A 17,406-nucleotide genomic window follows, 5' to 3' on the forward strand; every position below is an offset into this window, starting at 1 on the left:
GAGAAATCCGTAATCTTACCTTCTGAAATACCATCTTTGTCTTCAGCAGCATCTGAGAAGGGAAAAGAACACCAGGTTAGCACGAGATAAAACCAGCGCAGCACTTACCCAATCCATCGGTGCATCTCAAGCCACGGGCTGCAGCTCTCCATTTTTTGGCACCCTGTGGAAGCAAGGACATTGGTTAGTAACCTTCGTGAACCTTTTCCTACCTGCGCTGCATTCTTCTCGCCTCCGCCGACGCTGCTACTCGCATCTGCAAAACAAAAGGACATCAGTAAGAAATACAAAACTCCATCCATACGCACGTGTTTTGGGCAGCTCTCATCTTTCTCACTCCTCGGCGCATTCCTCGACATCTATTTTTCTACCCAGCTGCTTCTGCAACCTGAAAAAAGGAAAAGAGACATTAAGAAGTGCTTTAAACTTCGAATTGACATTTCTTACTTACTTGCCTGCAATACCTTCGCATTTCCATCGCTCTCCATTCAAGCAACCGCCGTTCGTGCTGCTAACGACGGCCTAGCTCCAAATCTTCATCCTCTGCAACCAAGAGGCTGGACAATTAACCAGTGAAGTAACTGGCTTCGGCGCCCCTGTACAGACGCAGGATGGAGAGCTCCGCGTTCACCTATATAAGGTGAGCACATTCAGCCTACGAACTACGTGGGGATTACCAGGAAGGGGAGTCAGCTTGCCTGTCAGGCTTATATATCCTATTAACCCCTTGCTCTCACAATTGCAGACACCTCACCCTTCAGATCAAGATCTCAGTGAGGAGAGGGCCTTTCCAGGGTGGCATTCGAGGCCTGCGCGTGACCCTAGAAGACTCTGAGAACCCCCAGCCCAGACCTGCGCCTCCGAGGGATTCAGGTGAGCGTTACACTGTCATTGAAAGAGAAAGGTTGGCCATGTTTTGGGCAGTAAATCATTTTAAGTTCTTCTTGTGGGGAAGAGGATTTGTGGTCAGGTCGGACCACAAACCCCTGGTTCAGATGTTTGAGAGTGGCAGGTGGGCCATGGGTTCTCCTAGAATAAGCAGGTGGGGTCTGGGACTCCAAAACTTTAACTTCGAAGTGAGCTATTTACCAGGGAAGCGGAATGTTGTGGCAGACTGCCTTTCCAGACTGCCTCTTAATGGTGAACCTATGGAGGACAGAGTGACAGAGGAGGAGCTGGTGGTAGCAGAGGTAAAAAGTGCGGTCAGTAAGGAGGAATGGGTGAAGGAAGAGAACTCTGATAATGACCTCAAGTTAGTCAAAGGTTGGACGGTGACGGGGTGGCCAGAAAGGAAAAGTTTGGATGGTAAGTAAAAAATGAGTTAAACTTATGTGAGGATAGGTTAAGGAGGGGGAGGTGCATTGTTCCTCCTCATTCCCTTAGGTCAGTACTAGTTGAGCTGGCTCATCAGGGGCATCCTGGAGAAGCGGCTATGAAAAGGAAATTGAGGCAGAATTATTGGTGGCCGGGAATTGACAGGTGTGCGGAAAGGTGTGTCAAGGATTGTATAATTTGCCAAACGAGTGACAAATGCAGAGTGGTGAGAGAAGCTCCGATAATTCCAAATGTGGTACCGGACCAGCCGTGGAGTAAGTTAGCAGTGGACATAATGGGTCCAGCGGCAGGTCTGGGAGATGGTTTAAAATTTGTGTTTGTTGTAGTGGATTTTCATTCCAAATGGTTTGAGTGGGAGGCTGTAAGGGAGGTCACGGCAAGGGAGCCGATTGGATTCTTAGAAAAAGTATTTCTTAAGGAGGGGGTCCCAGTGGAAATTGTGTCAGATAATGGGGTACAATTTGTGTCTGGGGCAATGAAGAAGTTTCTTGCAGGATACAGTATAAAACACACAAGGACTGCTCTGTATAATCCTAAAGCAAATGGACTTGTTGAAAGAGTTAACAGATATATAAAGGGGGGCCTGCAGATGGCCATGAAATCGAGGCAACCATGGAGGGAAGTATTAAAGATGCTGACATGGAATTATGTCACTACGCCTCATTCGGTGACGGGAGTATCCCCATTTGTTTCGATGAAGGGAAGGGAGCCTGGGACAAGGCTTTGTCCAGGATGGCTTGGAATGGCCAAGGTGGTTAATGTTGACCGTAATCAGATTATGAAACTTATTGCATTGAGTCAGGAAAGAAATAAGGAACTGTTTGATGACAGGATGAGGGTGAAGGAACGTGATTGGAAAGTGGGAGAAAAAGTGTATGTCAAAAATCCTAGACTAGTGAACAAGTGTGTGGAAAGTAGATTTCTGGGTCCTAAGAAGATATGTGCAGTAAAAAGTAATGTGGTAGTTCTGGAAGGTGGTGAAGTTTGGTCGAAAGGAAGATTGGCGAAAGTGGGTGATGAGGAAGGAACGAAGGTGAGGAACAGTTGAGGAAGATGGAGGAGGATAATACTAGATTTAATGAAAAGATGAGAGGAGGGGTGCCGGATGAGAACATGGAAAAGATAAGTGGGAAGGTCAGAGAAGATGACAGTCAAAGGTCAAAAGTCGAAGAGGATTCTTTACATAGGTCCAGGTCTAAGCCGGTGTGGATGAGGGATTACGAGACTTGATATTATTTTGCTCAAGTCATGTTTAAGGTATTCAAAATGTAAATGGACATGGAAAGTACTAAGTCATGTGCAAACTGTACAATTCTGTTGACTTTCTATTTTATTTGGGTTCAGACATATTTTCTGATTTATTTTAATTATAGTTGTTAAGTTTTACATTACAGTTATAAGTATTATATAAAGTGTTTTTGCCCTGTTTGAGGGGGAAGATATTTAGAGAATGTAAAGTACCGCCGTGTACCTCGCGGCGGTCGCGCGTGCTCTTGTGCTTGATTGTAATGAGCGTCGCGTGACCGCAGCGAGGAACGGCAGTTAGAAGTGGAAACGAAAAGGCGGCCTGATGTAAGAGGGGCGACTGGCGAGCTCCGTGTCAATAAACACTTAACCTGTTTAATTAGCGTGGCGTCCCTCCTTCAGGGGTCTAAGCAGCGTTGCATGGTGCCGACAGAGCTGTGTTGCATCTCCTGGTGGTAGAAAAGTTTCCAAAGATCAGCTGGGAGATAATATCATAGATGAGGAATCTGTGGGAGGAAGGAATCCATTCAAAGTGTTGGTTTATTATTTGCATCTTTAATACATACCTCCTATGCCAATTATACTCCTTTTAAAACAATGAAAAGTTGTCATGATAACATTGTTCCAAAAAGACAAACAGGGTTGTCAAATTGAAAGGGTAAAACTTGTACTTTCAGAGTGATGTTTTCTCCTTTTCTCCATCAGATCTTAAATTTATGCCATTACTTTTGACTTTAAAAAAAGAATAAAATGGATTCCAATATGGCGCGGTAGTGTAGAGTTGCGGCCGTGTGAGCTCCGACCCCGCAGCACTCTGCCGACCAGCAACAGAACAAATCCCTCGGTGACAGGGGCTCCCAAGAAAGACAGTTCACAGGGGTACCCTGCAGAAGCAGTCAGGAGGATAATTGCTGCACCGGGATAGGTGGATCACAGCGTAAAGGTAGGTGCACACTTCATCCTCCCCCAGTGGGACAAGTCTCTGCTGCCTGCAATTACCGACCCACGGAGGGATACCATACGTTCAGCAGAGGAAAGAAGAGTAGCCATCCCTCTTCCCCCACACGCCTCAACCGTGAAAGCACCACCACTGGGCCTGCATAATACCCCAGCATAGCCAAATCAGCCCCTAAACAAGCAAGGAGGTGCAAAAACCAACAGGATATTACAGACTGGGGGTGGGACAGACGCCCAGCCGCCGGCCAGTAGTGGTTCACGGAGGGACACTAGGGGACCAGAGTTTAAAGGAAAAGGATAAATGTGAGAAAATCACCACCACAGGGCCCACATAGTACTCTAGCACAGCAAACCTGCTAACCCAACCCCTGGTAAGGGAGGGGGTGCAACAACCAACCGGACACCACAGACTGGGGCAGAGACATACGCTCAGGGCACATTCACAGCAGACTCCACAGAGGGGGGTCCTGCAAGCAGACGAAAGGCCCAGGCCGGTGTCCCCCAATTTGGGTGTAGCCGGGGAAGCGGATCATGTCACGCCGGCCCCACAGCAGGAGCAGTAAATGCCTGGCACCAAAGGAAAGAAAGCGGCGAAGAAGCTACAACTGCAATCCACAACCAAGAAAAAAAAACCTACAGGAGTGCTGGTCCAGAGCAGTACAGGCACCCAGCGAAGGAGACGACTGTCAGGATGTGACGAACACAGCGGAAAGTGACATGGCCGCCTCAAAGGAGGATATGGAACGCTGCCTCCTCATTCCAGGATAAACTCTGCAAGCACAATTTCATACGCTTACCACAGAAATTAAAGCAGAACTGGCTGACATGCGCAAAGACATAGCTACCCTAGGGCAGAGAGTCGACACCAACGAAAGGGCATTGCAGGACCTGGCGCAGGACACATCGAGATCGGAGGAACTTTTAGACCATCTAGCTAGGACCTAGCTGCCAATACTGAACTTCAATGCGATGACCTCGAGAACAGGTCGCACCGAGCCAATATCCGCATTCAGAATCTTCCAGAGGCTGTACGGGATGCAGACCTTAAAGAGCAAGTGACAATTATCTTTAAAGGTCTGTTGAGAGAAACAGATGTCCCAACAGACAGGATCCACTGCGTAGGACCAATATGCAATGACCCAGGGGCTCGTCCGAGGGACACCCTGGCTGCAATGGCCTCTTACGCGCAAAAAGTACTGATCCTTAGGGGGGCGAGGAAAGCTGCGCCAATCTCCTACTGCGGGAGCGAGATACAACTCTACCATATGACAACTGACCCTGCAGAAGAGAAGGGACATGAGAAGTCTACTGGAACACCTGTAAGCCAAAAAGATGACCTATAGATGGATCTTTCCTTTTGGCCTCCTCTTCAGCTGGAATGGCACAACCCATAGGATAACTACGAAAGAGGAAGGCCGGAATAATGCAAATCGAGCTGGATGACCAGCCAGGCCCTGCAATTCTAAACAGACATACTCCTAAGTGTCCTCAACACTGGGAGTGGACGACGAAGGAACGCACCAAACGGGAGCGCCAAAATCTACCCCTACAAAACACACCTGGCTCCCTCCCGTCGGCTGGAGAATGGTAAAATGGTAATGGTAAAAAAAATGGTAAAAAAAAAAAATAAAAAAGGGGGGGGGGGGTTTCGAATAAAAAACGTCATAAAAAAAAGACTTTTTTTTTCGGCCTTTTTTTTCGAGATTTTTTTTTCGAGATTTATTTTTTTGGTCTTATGACCATAAACCTCATCAACAACATAAAGGTGAAAACTCGATGAAGTGTCCAGTCGGGGTCTGAACACTTTCTATAATCATCACTGGGGCTGCATGAGCTCACCTTGGAATTTAAGTAGGAGGAAAGAGGGGGTTTTAGAACATCCTGCATATTAAGTATCCCTGGGTCGCTCAGTGGGTTGCCTCACAGGCTTTGTCCATGGGTGGTTTAGGAATGGCAACCTACACCAGGGAGGGGGGTCTGGGGAGGCTTGTGGCAGGGGTGGAAGGAAGGGGGGTATAGGGGAGCACATTTAGGTTAGTTCACGAGTATAGAGATCAGGGGGTAGGAAGGTACAGGGGGACAGGTGGCTGACCATTACACCGACTAGCAAAAGGAGAATTCCCAGCGGTGGGCATACTATGACAAACCCGGACATTACAGTGCCTGACACTTAACATTAGGGGGCTGAATACGCCAGTAAAACAGCAGAAATTAGAACACCTTCTCTCCGATATACTTGCCCTACAAGAAACACACATTAGACTACAGGACCCGCATAGGCTAAAACTATGACAATACCCACAAATTATCCAGGCTAATTCCAGAAATAAGACAGTAGGGGTGCTCCTAGCATTCAAAGTAAGTGTCCAGGCTTCAATAGTAAACACACAAATGGATAAGGAAGGCCGCTATATTTTCGGTCGGTCTAAACTGGGTCAGATCACCCTGCGAATAGCCTCAGTATATGCCCCCAATACAGGGCAAGAGAGCTTCCTAAAATTGTTCCTGTCACGCTTAGAGCAATTTGGGGAAGGTGAGACCATTCTGTTAGGGGACTTTAACATTGCACGGAACCTGGCGCAGGATAGAAATAAGAGTGCCTAATATGCTTGGCCCCCAGTGTCCAAAGCCCTTGATGCCAAATTTCAACAACTGGCACTTAGGAATGTATGGCGGCGCTGAGAGGGAATGAGGAGGCATACACACATTACGCCCACACACATAAGTCGTTCTCTAAGATCTACTACATTTGGGCCTCGACAAAGCTAATAGGCCACATCTGCGACATCTCAATTCATACTATTACCATCTCCGACCACGCCCGATAACACTAACGCTTGCCTTCCCCAGTATGAGAAACTCTCTATGGACATGGAAATTCCCGACGGGACTGTTGGCGGGTCAGGTCATCTGCGAGGAGTTGGGGCAGAAAATTCGTGTATTTTTTCCTTAAACCCCAGTGCGGAGACCAGCCTAGCCACTCGATGGGATGCCTTCAAGGCAACCATAAGGGGTGACCTCATAGTGGTAGCAGCATACAGGGGCAAACAAAGGAAAAAAGTAGAAGAAGATCTCGAAAAAGAACTGGGAGACATAATGAAGCAAATGGAGACAGACTTCAGAGGGTGTACAGGGACGCTAGTGGCAAACAAAACCTTATAAGCATGAAACACGCAGAAAAAAGCCAACTCTATCTCAAGCAAAAAGACCAAATCACAGCACAATTTCACACCTTCTATTCAACTCTGTATAAATCGGAACATCCAGAACCGCAACTCCAACATGAATATCTACGGGCGACCCCACTGAAAACAATCCGAACTGTAGAGAGGGACCAGCTAGAAAGGGACATTACCCGGGAGGAAGTCGAGAAGACCATTGCGAAACTCCCCCTAAACAAAGCTCCAGGCCTACTCCGGCTATTATAACTACTCTGCTTCCTTCTATAAAAAATGTAGCCCCATTCTGGCCCCTAAACTTACCGATCTCTTCAACTCTATTGCTTCCGTGGGCACAGTAATGGCCTCCATGGAGGACACGAAGATCATTTTATTTCCCAAGCTGGGCAAGGACCTGGCCAAGTGTGGGTCATACAGGTCGATCGCACTTATGAACTTGGATGCGAAAATATATACTAAGGGTCCTAGCGAATCGCATCGAACATCTGATCCCGTTACTAATCCACCCCGACCAATCGGGATTTATAAGAAAATGCAAAAACCCACGATAACCTGTGGAGGAGCTGCCATTTATTGTAAAAATTAATCAAAAAAGGAGACAAGGCAGTGCTGGTCTCATTGGATGCAGAGATGCTTTCGACAGGGTAGAATGGGCCTTCCTTTTCAACACCTGCGAACAATGGGATTCGGGCCAAATACATCGCGTGGGTGCAGGCCAACTACGCTAATCCTGAAGCTAGACTGCTGCCCCCTATCCCACCTCTAATATGTACTACACCTAGAACCCCTGTTAACACGGATCTGCATTTCAGTACCGATTAAAGGTATTTGCTTGGGCACGGACGAGCACACATTGATGGCATACGCGGACGATATGGTCCTGGCCATCACAGACCCGGCAACCTCACTCTCTGCAGCACTGGCAGAGTTAGAAAGATTTGGCTAGGTTGCCGGATTAAAAATCAATGTCCCGAAGTCGGAATTTCTAAATCTATCAGTAGACGGGGATGACTTGCCAAAGCCAAAGATGCAACGCAATTGAAGTGGGTCCCCAAGAACATAAGAATCCTAGGGGTTTCTGTCACGCGCACTTTAGGGGAGTTATATGAGGCAAACTTTCAACCCCTTCTCGCCCAAATCCAGACATGCACTCCACTTATGATCACGTGGTAGGGTAGAGCCAACTCTATTAAAATGGTGGTCTTACCCGGATCCTCTATTTCAGGCCCTTCCAATTAAGATCCTGTCGCATTTATTCCGAGCAATAAATAAAATGATCTCTAAATTCATTTGGAAGAACAAACCCCCACTCATTGCGCTAAATATGCGGATGCTCTCCCCAAATAGAGGGGGCTTGGGTCTCCCAAACTTTAGAGAAAACTACAGGGCTGCACAGCTGCGAGTGATAAAAGATTGGTTCACAGGGAGCTCGGACAATAGGTTGGGACAAATGGAGACCGCACTAATGGGCCAGCGGAAGGGGGATAACTTATGTCTTAACAGGCAGGAGAGGCCACGGAACATTAATTGTAGCAAAATTACAGGACCATGCAATCAGACAACATCATATCACGACATTCCCCTCTCCCTTCTCCCCAATACTCACCAACCCCCAGTTCACTCCTGGTATGCAGCAGGCGAGCTTTGCAAACTGGCGAAGCGCAGGGTGCACCAAAATACGTGACATGTTTGAAGGGGATAACGTCAAACCCTTTACTCAATGTAAGGAAGAATTAGGCTCTGACACGGTCATAGAAACAATCAGATGGAGGCCACGAGGTCTCCCGATTTCATGAGCTACGCATGTCCAAGGTTGGTAAAGAGGTGCTCCAGCTGAGACAGGACTGGGAAGAGGAAGCCGGAGAATCCATGGGGGACGGCTTGTGGGTGAGAGCCCAGAGATACCACAAGAAAGCGTCTAGGAATGCGAAATTGCAGCAAATCCAGTTGTATATTACCCATAGGACGTACATGACCCCTCAGAGGATCGTGCGATTCAAGTATGCAGGGATACAAACATGTCCTAAATGTGGGGAACTAAATGCGGGAATTATACACATGTTCTGGGCATGCCCTGAAATTAAGAGATTTTGGGGGGAGGTGGCGAGTGGCCTAAATGAGAAGGGGATTAAACTGGAAGTAGAATCTTTGTGGGCGTGCATGGTAGGGGGGTTTCCCAGGCAGCGTAAATTGAAACATGTATGTAAGCTTAAGGACCTGGCCTACATACTAGCCAAGCGCAGGATTGCCATGGGCTGGAAAGCTATTAACAGACTGTGGGTGGAAGTGTGGTGGTGCGACCTTCAGAAATGGGTGGAAGCTGAGACTGCGGTGTGGAGAGAAGCAGTTAACGGTGGAGGGGGGCACCTAGGAGAGACACTGATGGCCTGAAGGCATTTAGTGGCCACTCCGAGTCGGCTCATACAGGCGATGGTGAGGATGACTCCCCGACAGGCATAGCAGATTACAGAGAATGACGGTATGGAGTAAGCTCGGGGTTAGGGAGGCATTGGAAGTTATAATTGTTGCATTTATGACTAGTGTTTATTGTTTGGTTATTTGGTTGTTTATGTTATAAAAATCAAAAAAAATTGTTTAAAAAAAAAAGGAAGAATTGGGCTTACAGGAATCCCAGAGGTTCCAATATTTTCAAGTGCGCCACTAGCTGCTGGCCCCTCTGATCAAACAAGCTGCCACACGACCTTTGACGCCATTCAAAAGGTACCTAATCTCAAACCCAGGCAATAAACACTTGACATCTAACCTGTACAAATTTCTTACAGATCAGCCCCCATTCAACACACCTCCCTATCAGCTCAGATGGGAACACACACTGGGGGCGCCCCTCGAGGAAGAACAGTGGTCCTCTCTCTGAGCCGATATCCCACAGCAGGCACAATCTCTTCAAGTCAGAGAATTTTGGTTCAAAACTATGTTTCAGTGGCACTATACACCTACACGGTTACACAAGATAACACGATCAGTGTCAGAAAATGATGGAGGGGGTGTAGGGATACGGGCAATTGGCTACATATCTGCCGATCGTGCCCGAAAATACAAGGGTACTGGGAGGAAATGGAGGAACATATGCAAAAGATTTTCGACCTCCCTGTAGAGAGATCCCTAGCTGAAATCTTGTTGGGTGTGGTGCGGCCGGACAGCAAGAAGTGGCCAAAGTATCGTCGGAAGGCCTATACTATTCTCGGGTTAGCAGGACTATTGGTAATAGCAAGGAAGTGGAGGTCCGTAGATCCTCCGCAAATACTAGACTGGATTTAGAAACCGTGGGAATTTGTCTTGATGGAGTGGGTAACGTACACAATTCAAGGGGCACAAAGCAGGTTTTTCAACGGAATGGTCCACCATTTTGCTGAACAATACTGCCCTCAAAGGCTACGCATACTGGGAATATCCTGAACCCTTTATGTTTTTTCCAATTAAACAGTTGTGTCAACCATGTACCGAGGGGAAGGTCAGGAAGGTTGCAGGGGACTTTTGTAGTTCTGTTATATTAAAACTCAATAAACAAAAACATTTTACAAAAAAAATGCATTCAGAGCTAATAAGTAGAGAGTGACCTTTAATGTGTCAAATATGCAGCAAATTGAATTAAATTGTTAAAAGTTAAGACAACAAACTTTGAGTAGAAAGGCTATTGTTACCTCGTAGTAATATTGAAATGCTTGCGACTTATCCCCTTCATTGTCATACAGTTCTCCAAGTTTTGCAAGTGCATGTGAATCTGTTGGAACAACACTGATTAGCTGCATGAGCCACTCGGTCGCCTGATTGGGATCATCCAACATTTCATGCCTGAGTAATCTCAAATTAAGGAGCATGTACTTGCAGTTTTTTAATGTTTCAGAACAAAATTGACATAACCAGAATGACTTTATTCTGATACAAAAGACAAAATATAGCAGTGGTCTTTCTGTCCAGAGAACAACTCTTTGCATACAAGTATAGAAAACAGATGGTTTGCTCCTCCCTCTGATTAAAAGTTGTCAAAGTTTAGTCCACTTTATTGCCTTGGAAATCTGTATATCTGGAAATACCAATTTATTTATTTACTCAACCACTCCAAGGGAGGATGAGGAGACTTAAATTCCATGAAGTGCGTCTAACCAAAAAGTGAGAAGGAGGGAAAACGGGCCAAGCATTGAAAAGGGCAAGTATGTATCCACCAATGCCATTCTCACAAACTGTACCATTATGTTTTGACACACAGTAGGTGGTGCTTAATGCTAAATAACAAATTAATAACCTCTCTGTAATGTTCTTTCGGATGGATGTCCCTCCCACGGATTCCTCATCTATGATATCGATGCCCCAGCCCAGCTGCGCTTCAGAAACTTTTCTACGGCTATGAGGTGCAGCTCGGCTCTGCCCGACACCTCTAAGTGCCCCTCACTGGTCATGTTGCGGACAGTATATATCAAAGTGCCACACCAGTGACCTTAATTCCACCCTTTTCCCCTAGCACTCTCACCAGATGGACCCGAAAACTAAGGTGTACTAGATATCCGCCAAGTTGGGTAGGTCGGGTGAGCGATGAGGAATCGGTGGGAGAAACATCCCTTGCAAAGAAGTTTACAGAGAAGAAATGTTTTCTTCTAATGGATTTCTGATCTATGATAGACTTCCATAGCAATACTTTGATCTGGAAGAGGGAGGAAAGTCAGGACACCACCTAAACCAGAAAACTCTGAAGGACCGTTCTACCAAAATTAGCATCTGGTCATGACTGAGAATCCAAGCAGTAATGCTTCGCAAATGTGTGCAGAGAACCCCCACGCCTGTTAAATGTCCAGAACAGGGGCAACATGGAGCAGAACAGAGGTGGCAGCCCGTCCTCTGGTGGAATTAGCCCTTCAGGCACATCCTTACCAGCCAGGTCAAAGCATTCCGATATGCAGGGGATGACCCACCTTGACAGGGTTTGTTTGGCCACAGCCCTTTAAGCGCAGACACCAGCATAACCAACAAAAAGCTGGCCCTCTTTCCTGGTCTCACTTGTCCAAGAGACTTCGTAGCTGAGTGGCTGCAATGGGTACAGCTGATGGAATCCACCCTGTGCTATGAATGGATGAGGCGAAAGTAAAAACACACAACAAGATGGATCTTTTGAGACAGACGGAAATCAGAGACCACCTTCAGGAGGAAGGATAGCCTCACTCAAGGTCACCTTTTCTTTTTAGAAACCCAAATAAGGAGGTGTTACCAATAACACCTGGTGCTCGCTCATCAGTCTAGCGGAAGTGATGGCGACCAGGAAAATCACCTTAAGGATGAGTAACCTTAATGAACAAAAATGGGCTGAAACAGCGCGCCCAAAAGAAAAGTTAACATTAAATTCAAGTCCCAAGCCAGAACAACAAACTGGCAAGGGGGAAACTGATTGCACAATCCCCCAAAGAATTGCATGATTGTGGGGATTGTGAAAATGAACCCTGCTCTAAGGTTCTCTTGAAAACCAAAATGGCAGCAAGATACCCCTTCATAGTGTCAATCTGCAGGCCAGTCCGGGAAAAAGAAAGCAGAAAATCCAGAACAGACGACGACGTGGAACAGGTAAAAGGGTTCAGATCCCTCTCCTGGCACCAAGCTGAAAATGTACACCACCTGCAGGAATAAACAGATTTGGTGGCAAGCCTCCTAGGCGAGAGTAGCACATCCAGGACATCCTGCGACAAGTCCCACTCCTTAAACATAAACCTTTCAGCAGCCAGGCATGAAGGTTCAAACTGGCAAGGTTCGAATGGTGGACTCATTCATGTGATTGTGGGAGAAGATCTGCTTTCCGTGGAAGGCGCAAGGGAGAGCAGATGGGACATGCCATGTGACGTACCACGTTCTCTGTGCCCAGTGGACATAAACAGGCGTACTCCCCTGAGAACCAGCGGTATGTGTGACGATTCGTAGGAACACATCACTTCTCCGCAGTGGGGAGTTCTTCCCTGTGAGGCCACTACCCAATAAAAAGCAGGAGGACCTCACACGGAGAGACTCCCCCATGGAGACATGGACTCCCATTCCATGACGGAAATCCCTAATCCTCCTTCCGTAAAAACTATGAAACCCTTAAGATCTGTCGAGGTTCAGGCTGACAGTACGACTGTGTACTATTGTGATACTCCTTGTCTTCTTCCTGTAAGAATAGACACCATCAATATGAACACTTAGTCTAAACAGGATTTGTACTATGAAGGTACTGAGAAGAATAAAAACATTCACAGAGTAATGCAGAACACTAATGTGAAAGATACTGGGACAAGGTGGCCCGAAGGAGGCAAGAGGAGTACACAACTAAGCCCAACGATGGACTATGGCACTCTGCTGGGGAGGTCCCAGCCCAACAAGATAAAAAGCAAAGAAGGACTCAGTAAAGAAAGCAACAGCTGTGAAGCCAGGTCAGCTTGGGAATTTGAACCGGGAGAGAAGACAGGAGTTTGCAGGAGCAACTCAGACGCTGCGAGGACACCAGCCACAAAACAGAAGAGCCCTTCTATGGCTGAGTGAGAGCAAGCCGAACTGGAAGCTGGAATCCAGGAGATTGAGGCGTGACCTTGAGGAGGTGGACCAAGTGGCCCCATAACTACTACGATACCACCTGACCGGAACGTCTCCAGAGATGCAGCAGGACCACAGAGAGAGAAGAGCGAAGCCGAACAAGCGTTCAACTGGGAATGCAGAAGCCCAACACCCCAGGAAGAACCAGGGACATGCTCCGAGCAAAGTGAAGGGAACAGATCTACGGGATACCCGGTAGGGGGATGGGGGCATGTGAAGCAAGCTTTGGGCGTGATCTCCACCGTCTCAGTAATTGCATTAAGAATAAGAATTGTGAAGTAAGCCTCAGGAGTGATCTCCCCCATCCCAGTAATTGCACTAAGTGCAAGAACACCACTGGAAGGAATCCCCTTCATTTCAATACCTGTTCCAACAGTAACCAAAGTAGACAGAGCCTCTGGAGTAGTATCCCTCGTCTCAGTAAGTGGGACATGACTTAAAATCAACGATAAAGAGTGTGATACATTCAAGAGAACCCTCAGAGAAGCCTGGAGGGAATTAGAAGCTCATAAGAACCATTGTGAAAAACAGATAGAAGAGCACTTTGAGTCACAGAACCAGGAGAAGGAAGTCATTCTCATGGGTTGCATTTGTTGAATCAGAAGTTAAAGCTAAAGGTTGTAAAGGACTGTCAAGAGAAGATCGAAGTTGTGAAGCCAGGAGAAGGTAGTCATTCTCCTGGCATGTTCTCTTCAGGAAGAAGACATTCACTGAAATAAAGACTCTTGAACATTGCCCTCGGGCTGATTCATACAGAACCAGGAGAAGGGAGCCCTTCTCAGGTACTGTTTAAGTTTCTTTCTGTTGTTTAGTGGTAGGGTTAGAGTAGAGGAGATTTTTGGACAGACGACGGATATTCATTTGGACTTCCAACCTGACGAACAACCCAATTATTCCTTGGTTAGGTAGGGACCACCCTCTAGAACTAAGGAAAGGTAGGAATTTTCTTCTTTCTTTCAATAAAAATCATACTGAAATGCCACCTCCGTCTCAGACTTCTCACTCCAGCACGCCACATATGACAGGGATTACTGGTAATGCATAGAGCAGGTTGAAAGTGCACTCTACTATCAGTGCATCCCCCAGAGCTCTCTATCACGTAGATTCTCTGAAGCAGAACCACCTGCACTCCCTGTTCAGCCAGGAAGCAAAGTGATCTACCTGAAAGTCCCCCACTTGCTGATTATCACATCCAGAGCTTCCTGACAGAGCTTCCACTCATGGGACGCCAAAGTCTGTCAGCACAAGAGATCCGCAATGATGTTCTCCATGCCCGCCAGATGAGCTGTACTTAGAAACACGTTGTTCTCCAGTGCCCATAATCACAGTTGAGGAAGGAAGGAAGGAAGGAAGGAAGGAAGGAAGGAAGGAAGGAAGGAAGGAAGGAAGGAAGGAAGGAAGGAAGGAAGGAAGGAAGGAAGGAAGGAAGGAAGGAAGGAAGGAAGGAAGGAAGGAAGGAAGGAAGGAAGGAAGGAAGGAAGGAAGGAAGGAAGGAAGGAAGGAAGGAAGGAAGGAAGGGCTCCGGAGATAACAGGTGGCCTGAGAGCCATGGTCCAGAGGGCGCTTGTTAGGGAGAATGCTCATTTCATGGCTAATTTCCCTTACCTAGTGAGTCTCTCAGCAGCTTTGCTGGATCTCTGGAGTTATTTCTTTCCACTTGGTAAGAGTGTGAGCTTTTCCCCCACTCTTACCCATGTTTTGCTATGTGTCTTTTACCTATTTTTATGATTGTGGGCTCTGGAGTACACCACTTCAGTGGCCCCCTTCTTTTGTGTGTTACACAGCACCTTCAGTGCAGTGACACAGGGTTGTCGTGCAGACTTCCCACCGACTCCATTTCTGAGGCTGACTACTGTCCCCCAGAAAAGGGTAAAGTTGCCATTAACTTTACTTAGTCATGTAACCACAGATCCAGTACACCCCATCTTCCATGGAGTACTGGAAAGGGTTAATCCTTAGCCCTTTTTATCTGTACCTCCTAGAGCATTGTTTCGCTCTTTTAACATTTAGAATTGGCTGGTGGCAGTGGTATCTACCCTAAACTTTCCTACCGCGGTTATCTTATATAAACGTGGTAGTATTGTAGGCTATTGTATTAGCCTCGAACTTAAACCCGCTTGACCAAATACTTTTTCTTTTGGCTCCGGTGCGGTTTATTCGCCATTTCTTTTTGTTAAACTCCTTCTTGTGTTTTACTTTGCGCAGCAAACCAGTTTTGCCTTCTTTGTTCACTGTCTTCTTTTGGTGGGCTTCTGCCAAGAAGCCCTTCTCTAGGCGCCTGGGTGTCTAGGTGGACTGAATGTGAGGGAGGGGTGTAGTCACCCCCTGCACGGGGTATCCTAGGAAACCCAAGTCGCACTTTCCATGATTGGCTGAGGTGGTTGTCCGGGCTGGACAACCCCCCTGCTGCGTGATTCACAACCAGGTTGTGTGATTGGGGGATTTTCGCATAAAAGGCAGGTCTCTTGGGCTGGAAGTCAGAGAGTCGCCACTGGAACTACAAGGAACCGAAGAGAAGCGGAGAATAAGTCAGCTGCTGCAACTATCCCGTCCCAGTGCAGCCCTGCTGCAATCCTGAGCTATCTACCCTTCAACGACTAAGAGAAGATCCAGTCCGCAGTCTTCTTCCCTTGAGCCTGGTGGGGATAACCAGCTCATCTTCTACAGCGAGAGGATTTCCTTTGCGGTTGAAATCGCTGCACACTGCTGTAGTGGTCCGGATAGCCACCTGAAGAGCCTCTCCTGTTTTTAAGGAGCGCACCTTTTATTAGTCGTCGCTGCTGCCGGCCTCATCCCTGTGTGGTGCAGACCCCCTCATCGTCCTCCTTCTTGCTGAAGCTCCAGGAATCGTGGGTCTGCTGGAAACTACCGGGAACAACTGCCGTGGCACCAGCTTCTTCATTGTGAACAAGGTACTGTGTCCTGCTTGAGGAATTTGGGTGAATCCCTATTTCTCGTTCTACCAGGCTTGTCCTCATCTTCCCTCCTTCTTATAACTTTTGTTTCCGAACATTGACAATATCTAAGTACTCTTGGCTACGTTGAATCGTGAACTGTCCGACTGTGTGATCCTCGACAACAGGAACCCGGTTCCACTTGACACTGGCTCCGGCCTCTTGACTCTTGAATTTCTGTCTATGAGTGTTCTTCGATTCGGTTTGCCTGACAAAAGTATTGCCTATGATTTGTGCCCTCAACTCCCTCTGGGTATCCCAAGTGCTCAAGTGCTAAGTGTGTTTTTGCCCCGGTAGCAATTCTTGCCGCGGATACGCGTTTAGTTAGTAGACCGCACTGTCAAAAAGTGATCGCAATTGTATTTACGGTAATGTTACTTGTTTCATAACACCGGTCCATTCAAACACAGGGTACTCACCTTGATTTATACCGTGCAAAGTGAATTGGTTAGTGGTAGTATATTTTACGTGTGATTTTGAATTTAATAGAAGTGTTGTGTTTATAACAAATGGTTTAAAAATAAATGTACTTATATTTTTCTACCTGAAACCTTGAGTCAGTGTTTGCTTGAGTCACAGTAATTGTGGTCCCTTTGTGTAATCTCTGCTACTGCTCATATACTCTTGAGATAAGCCTGGCCGCTCCGCTGCTGCTACCACTTTAACATAGTAGTACAGGCTTGTACCAAAGGTAAAACTTGTATTGCCACCTGTAGTCTTAATTGTGTGTAGTGGTCCCTAAGGGCACTGCACAGGAATCTGCCTAACAGCACTGTAGGAATGAGAGCAAGGCCTGTCAGTCCAAGGCACCTTGGACGTCTTCTAGTCCAGGCTCTGGTCCATAGGCGTACAGAAATGGTCCCCAGAATGTACCCTGCTGGTTGCAAAAGTGGAAGCTCCCATCAGCGCTGCAGCTGGAGCCTACAGCGCTGTCACCTGCACCAAAGGCACCAAGGCCTGAGCCGCCAGCATCATGGCAAAATGTCCAGCATCTTCAGGTGTTCGTTCTCCCATTCTTCAGGGTGGAATGGGTAGTAAAAGGTACCTGCACCAGTCACTCAGGAGAACCCTTGGAGTGGTGGCTCTTCTTTTTTGAGGAAGAAGAGGAGTGTTAGTGCGAGGACTCAATCGAGGAGCAGGACCTCTTCTGATGCTACTCCTTTTCC

At 47.1% G+C, this 17,406-nt stretch overlaps 1 protein-coding gene across 4 annotated transcripts in view; it reads right to left on the minus strand.

Annotated features, from left to right (window-relative positions):
* Positions 1–17,406, minus strand: part of IFT88 (intraflagellar transport 88) — a 2,010,164-nt gene that overhangs the window by 812,311 nt on the left and 1,180,447 nt on the right. For all 4 annotated transcript variants that reach the window (XM_069640006.1, XM_069640003.1, XM_069640005.1 and 1 more), the window contains one exon: positions 10,379–10,529. In XM_069640006.1, coding sequence (XP_069496107.1) covers positions 10,379–10,529 — 151 coding nt within the window. The remainder of the gene's footprint in view (positions 1–10,378; positions 10,530–17,406) is intronic.

Source organism: Ambystoma mexicanum, chromosome 7q (assembly GCF_040938575.1).
Source record: "Ambystoma mexicanum isolate Mex_15411 chromosome 7q, UKY_AmexF1_1, whole genome shotgun sequence".
NCBI lineage: Eukaryota > Metazoa > Chordata > Amphibia > Caudata > Ambystomatidae > Ambystoma > Ambystoma mexicanum.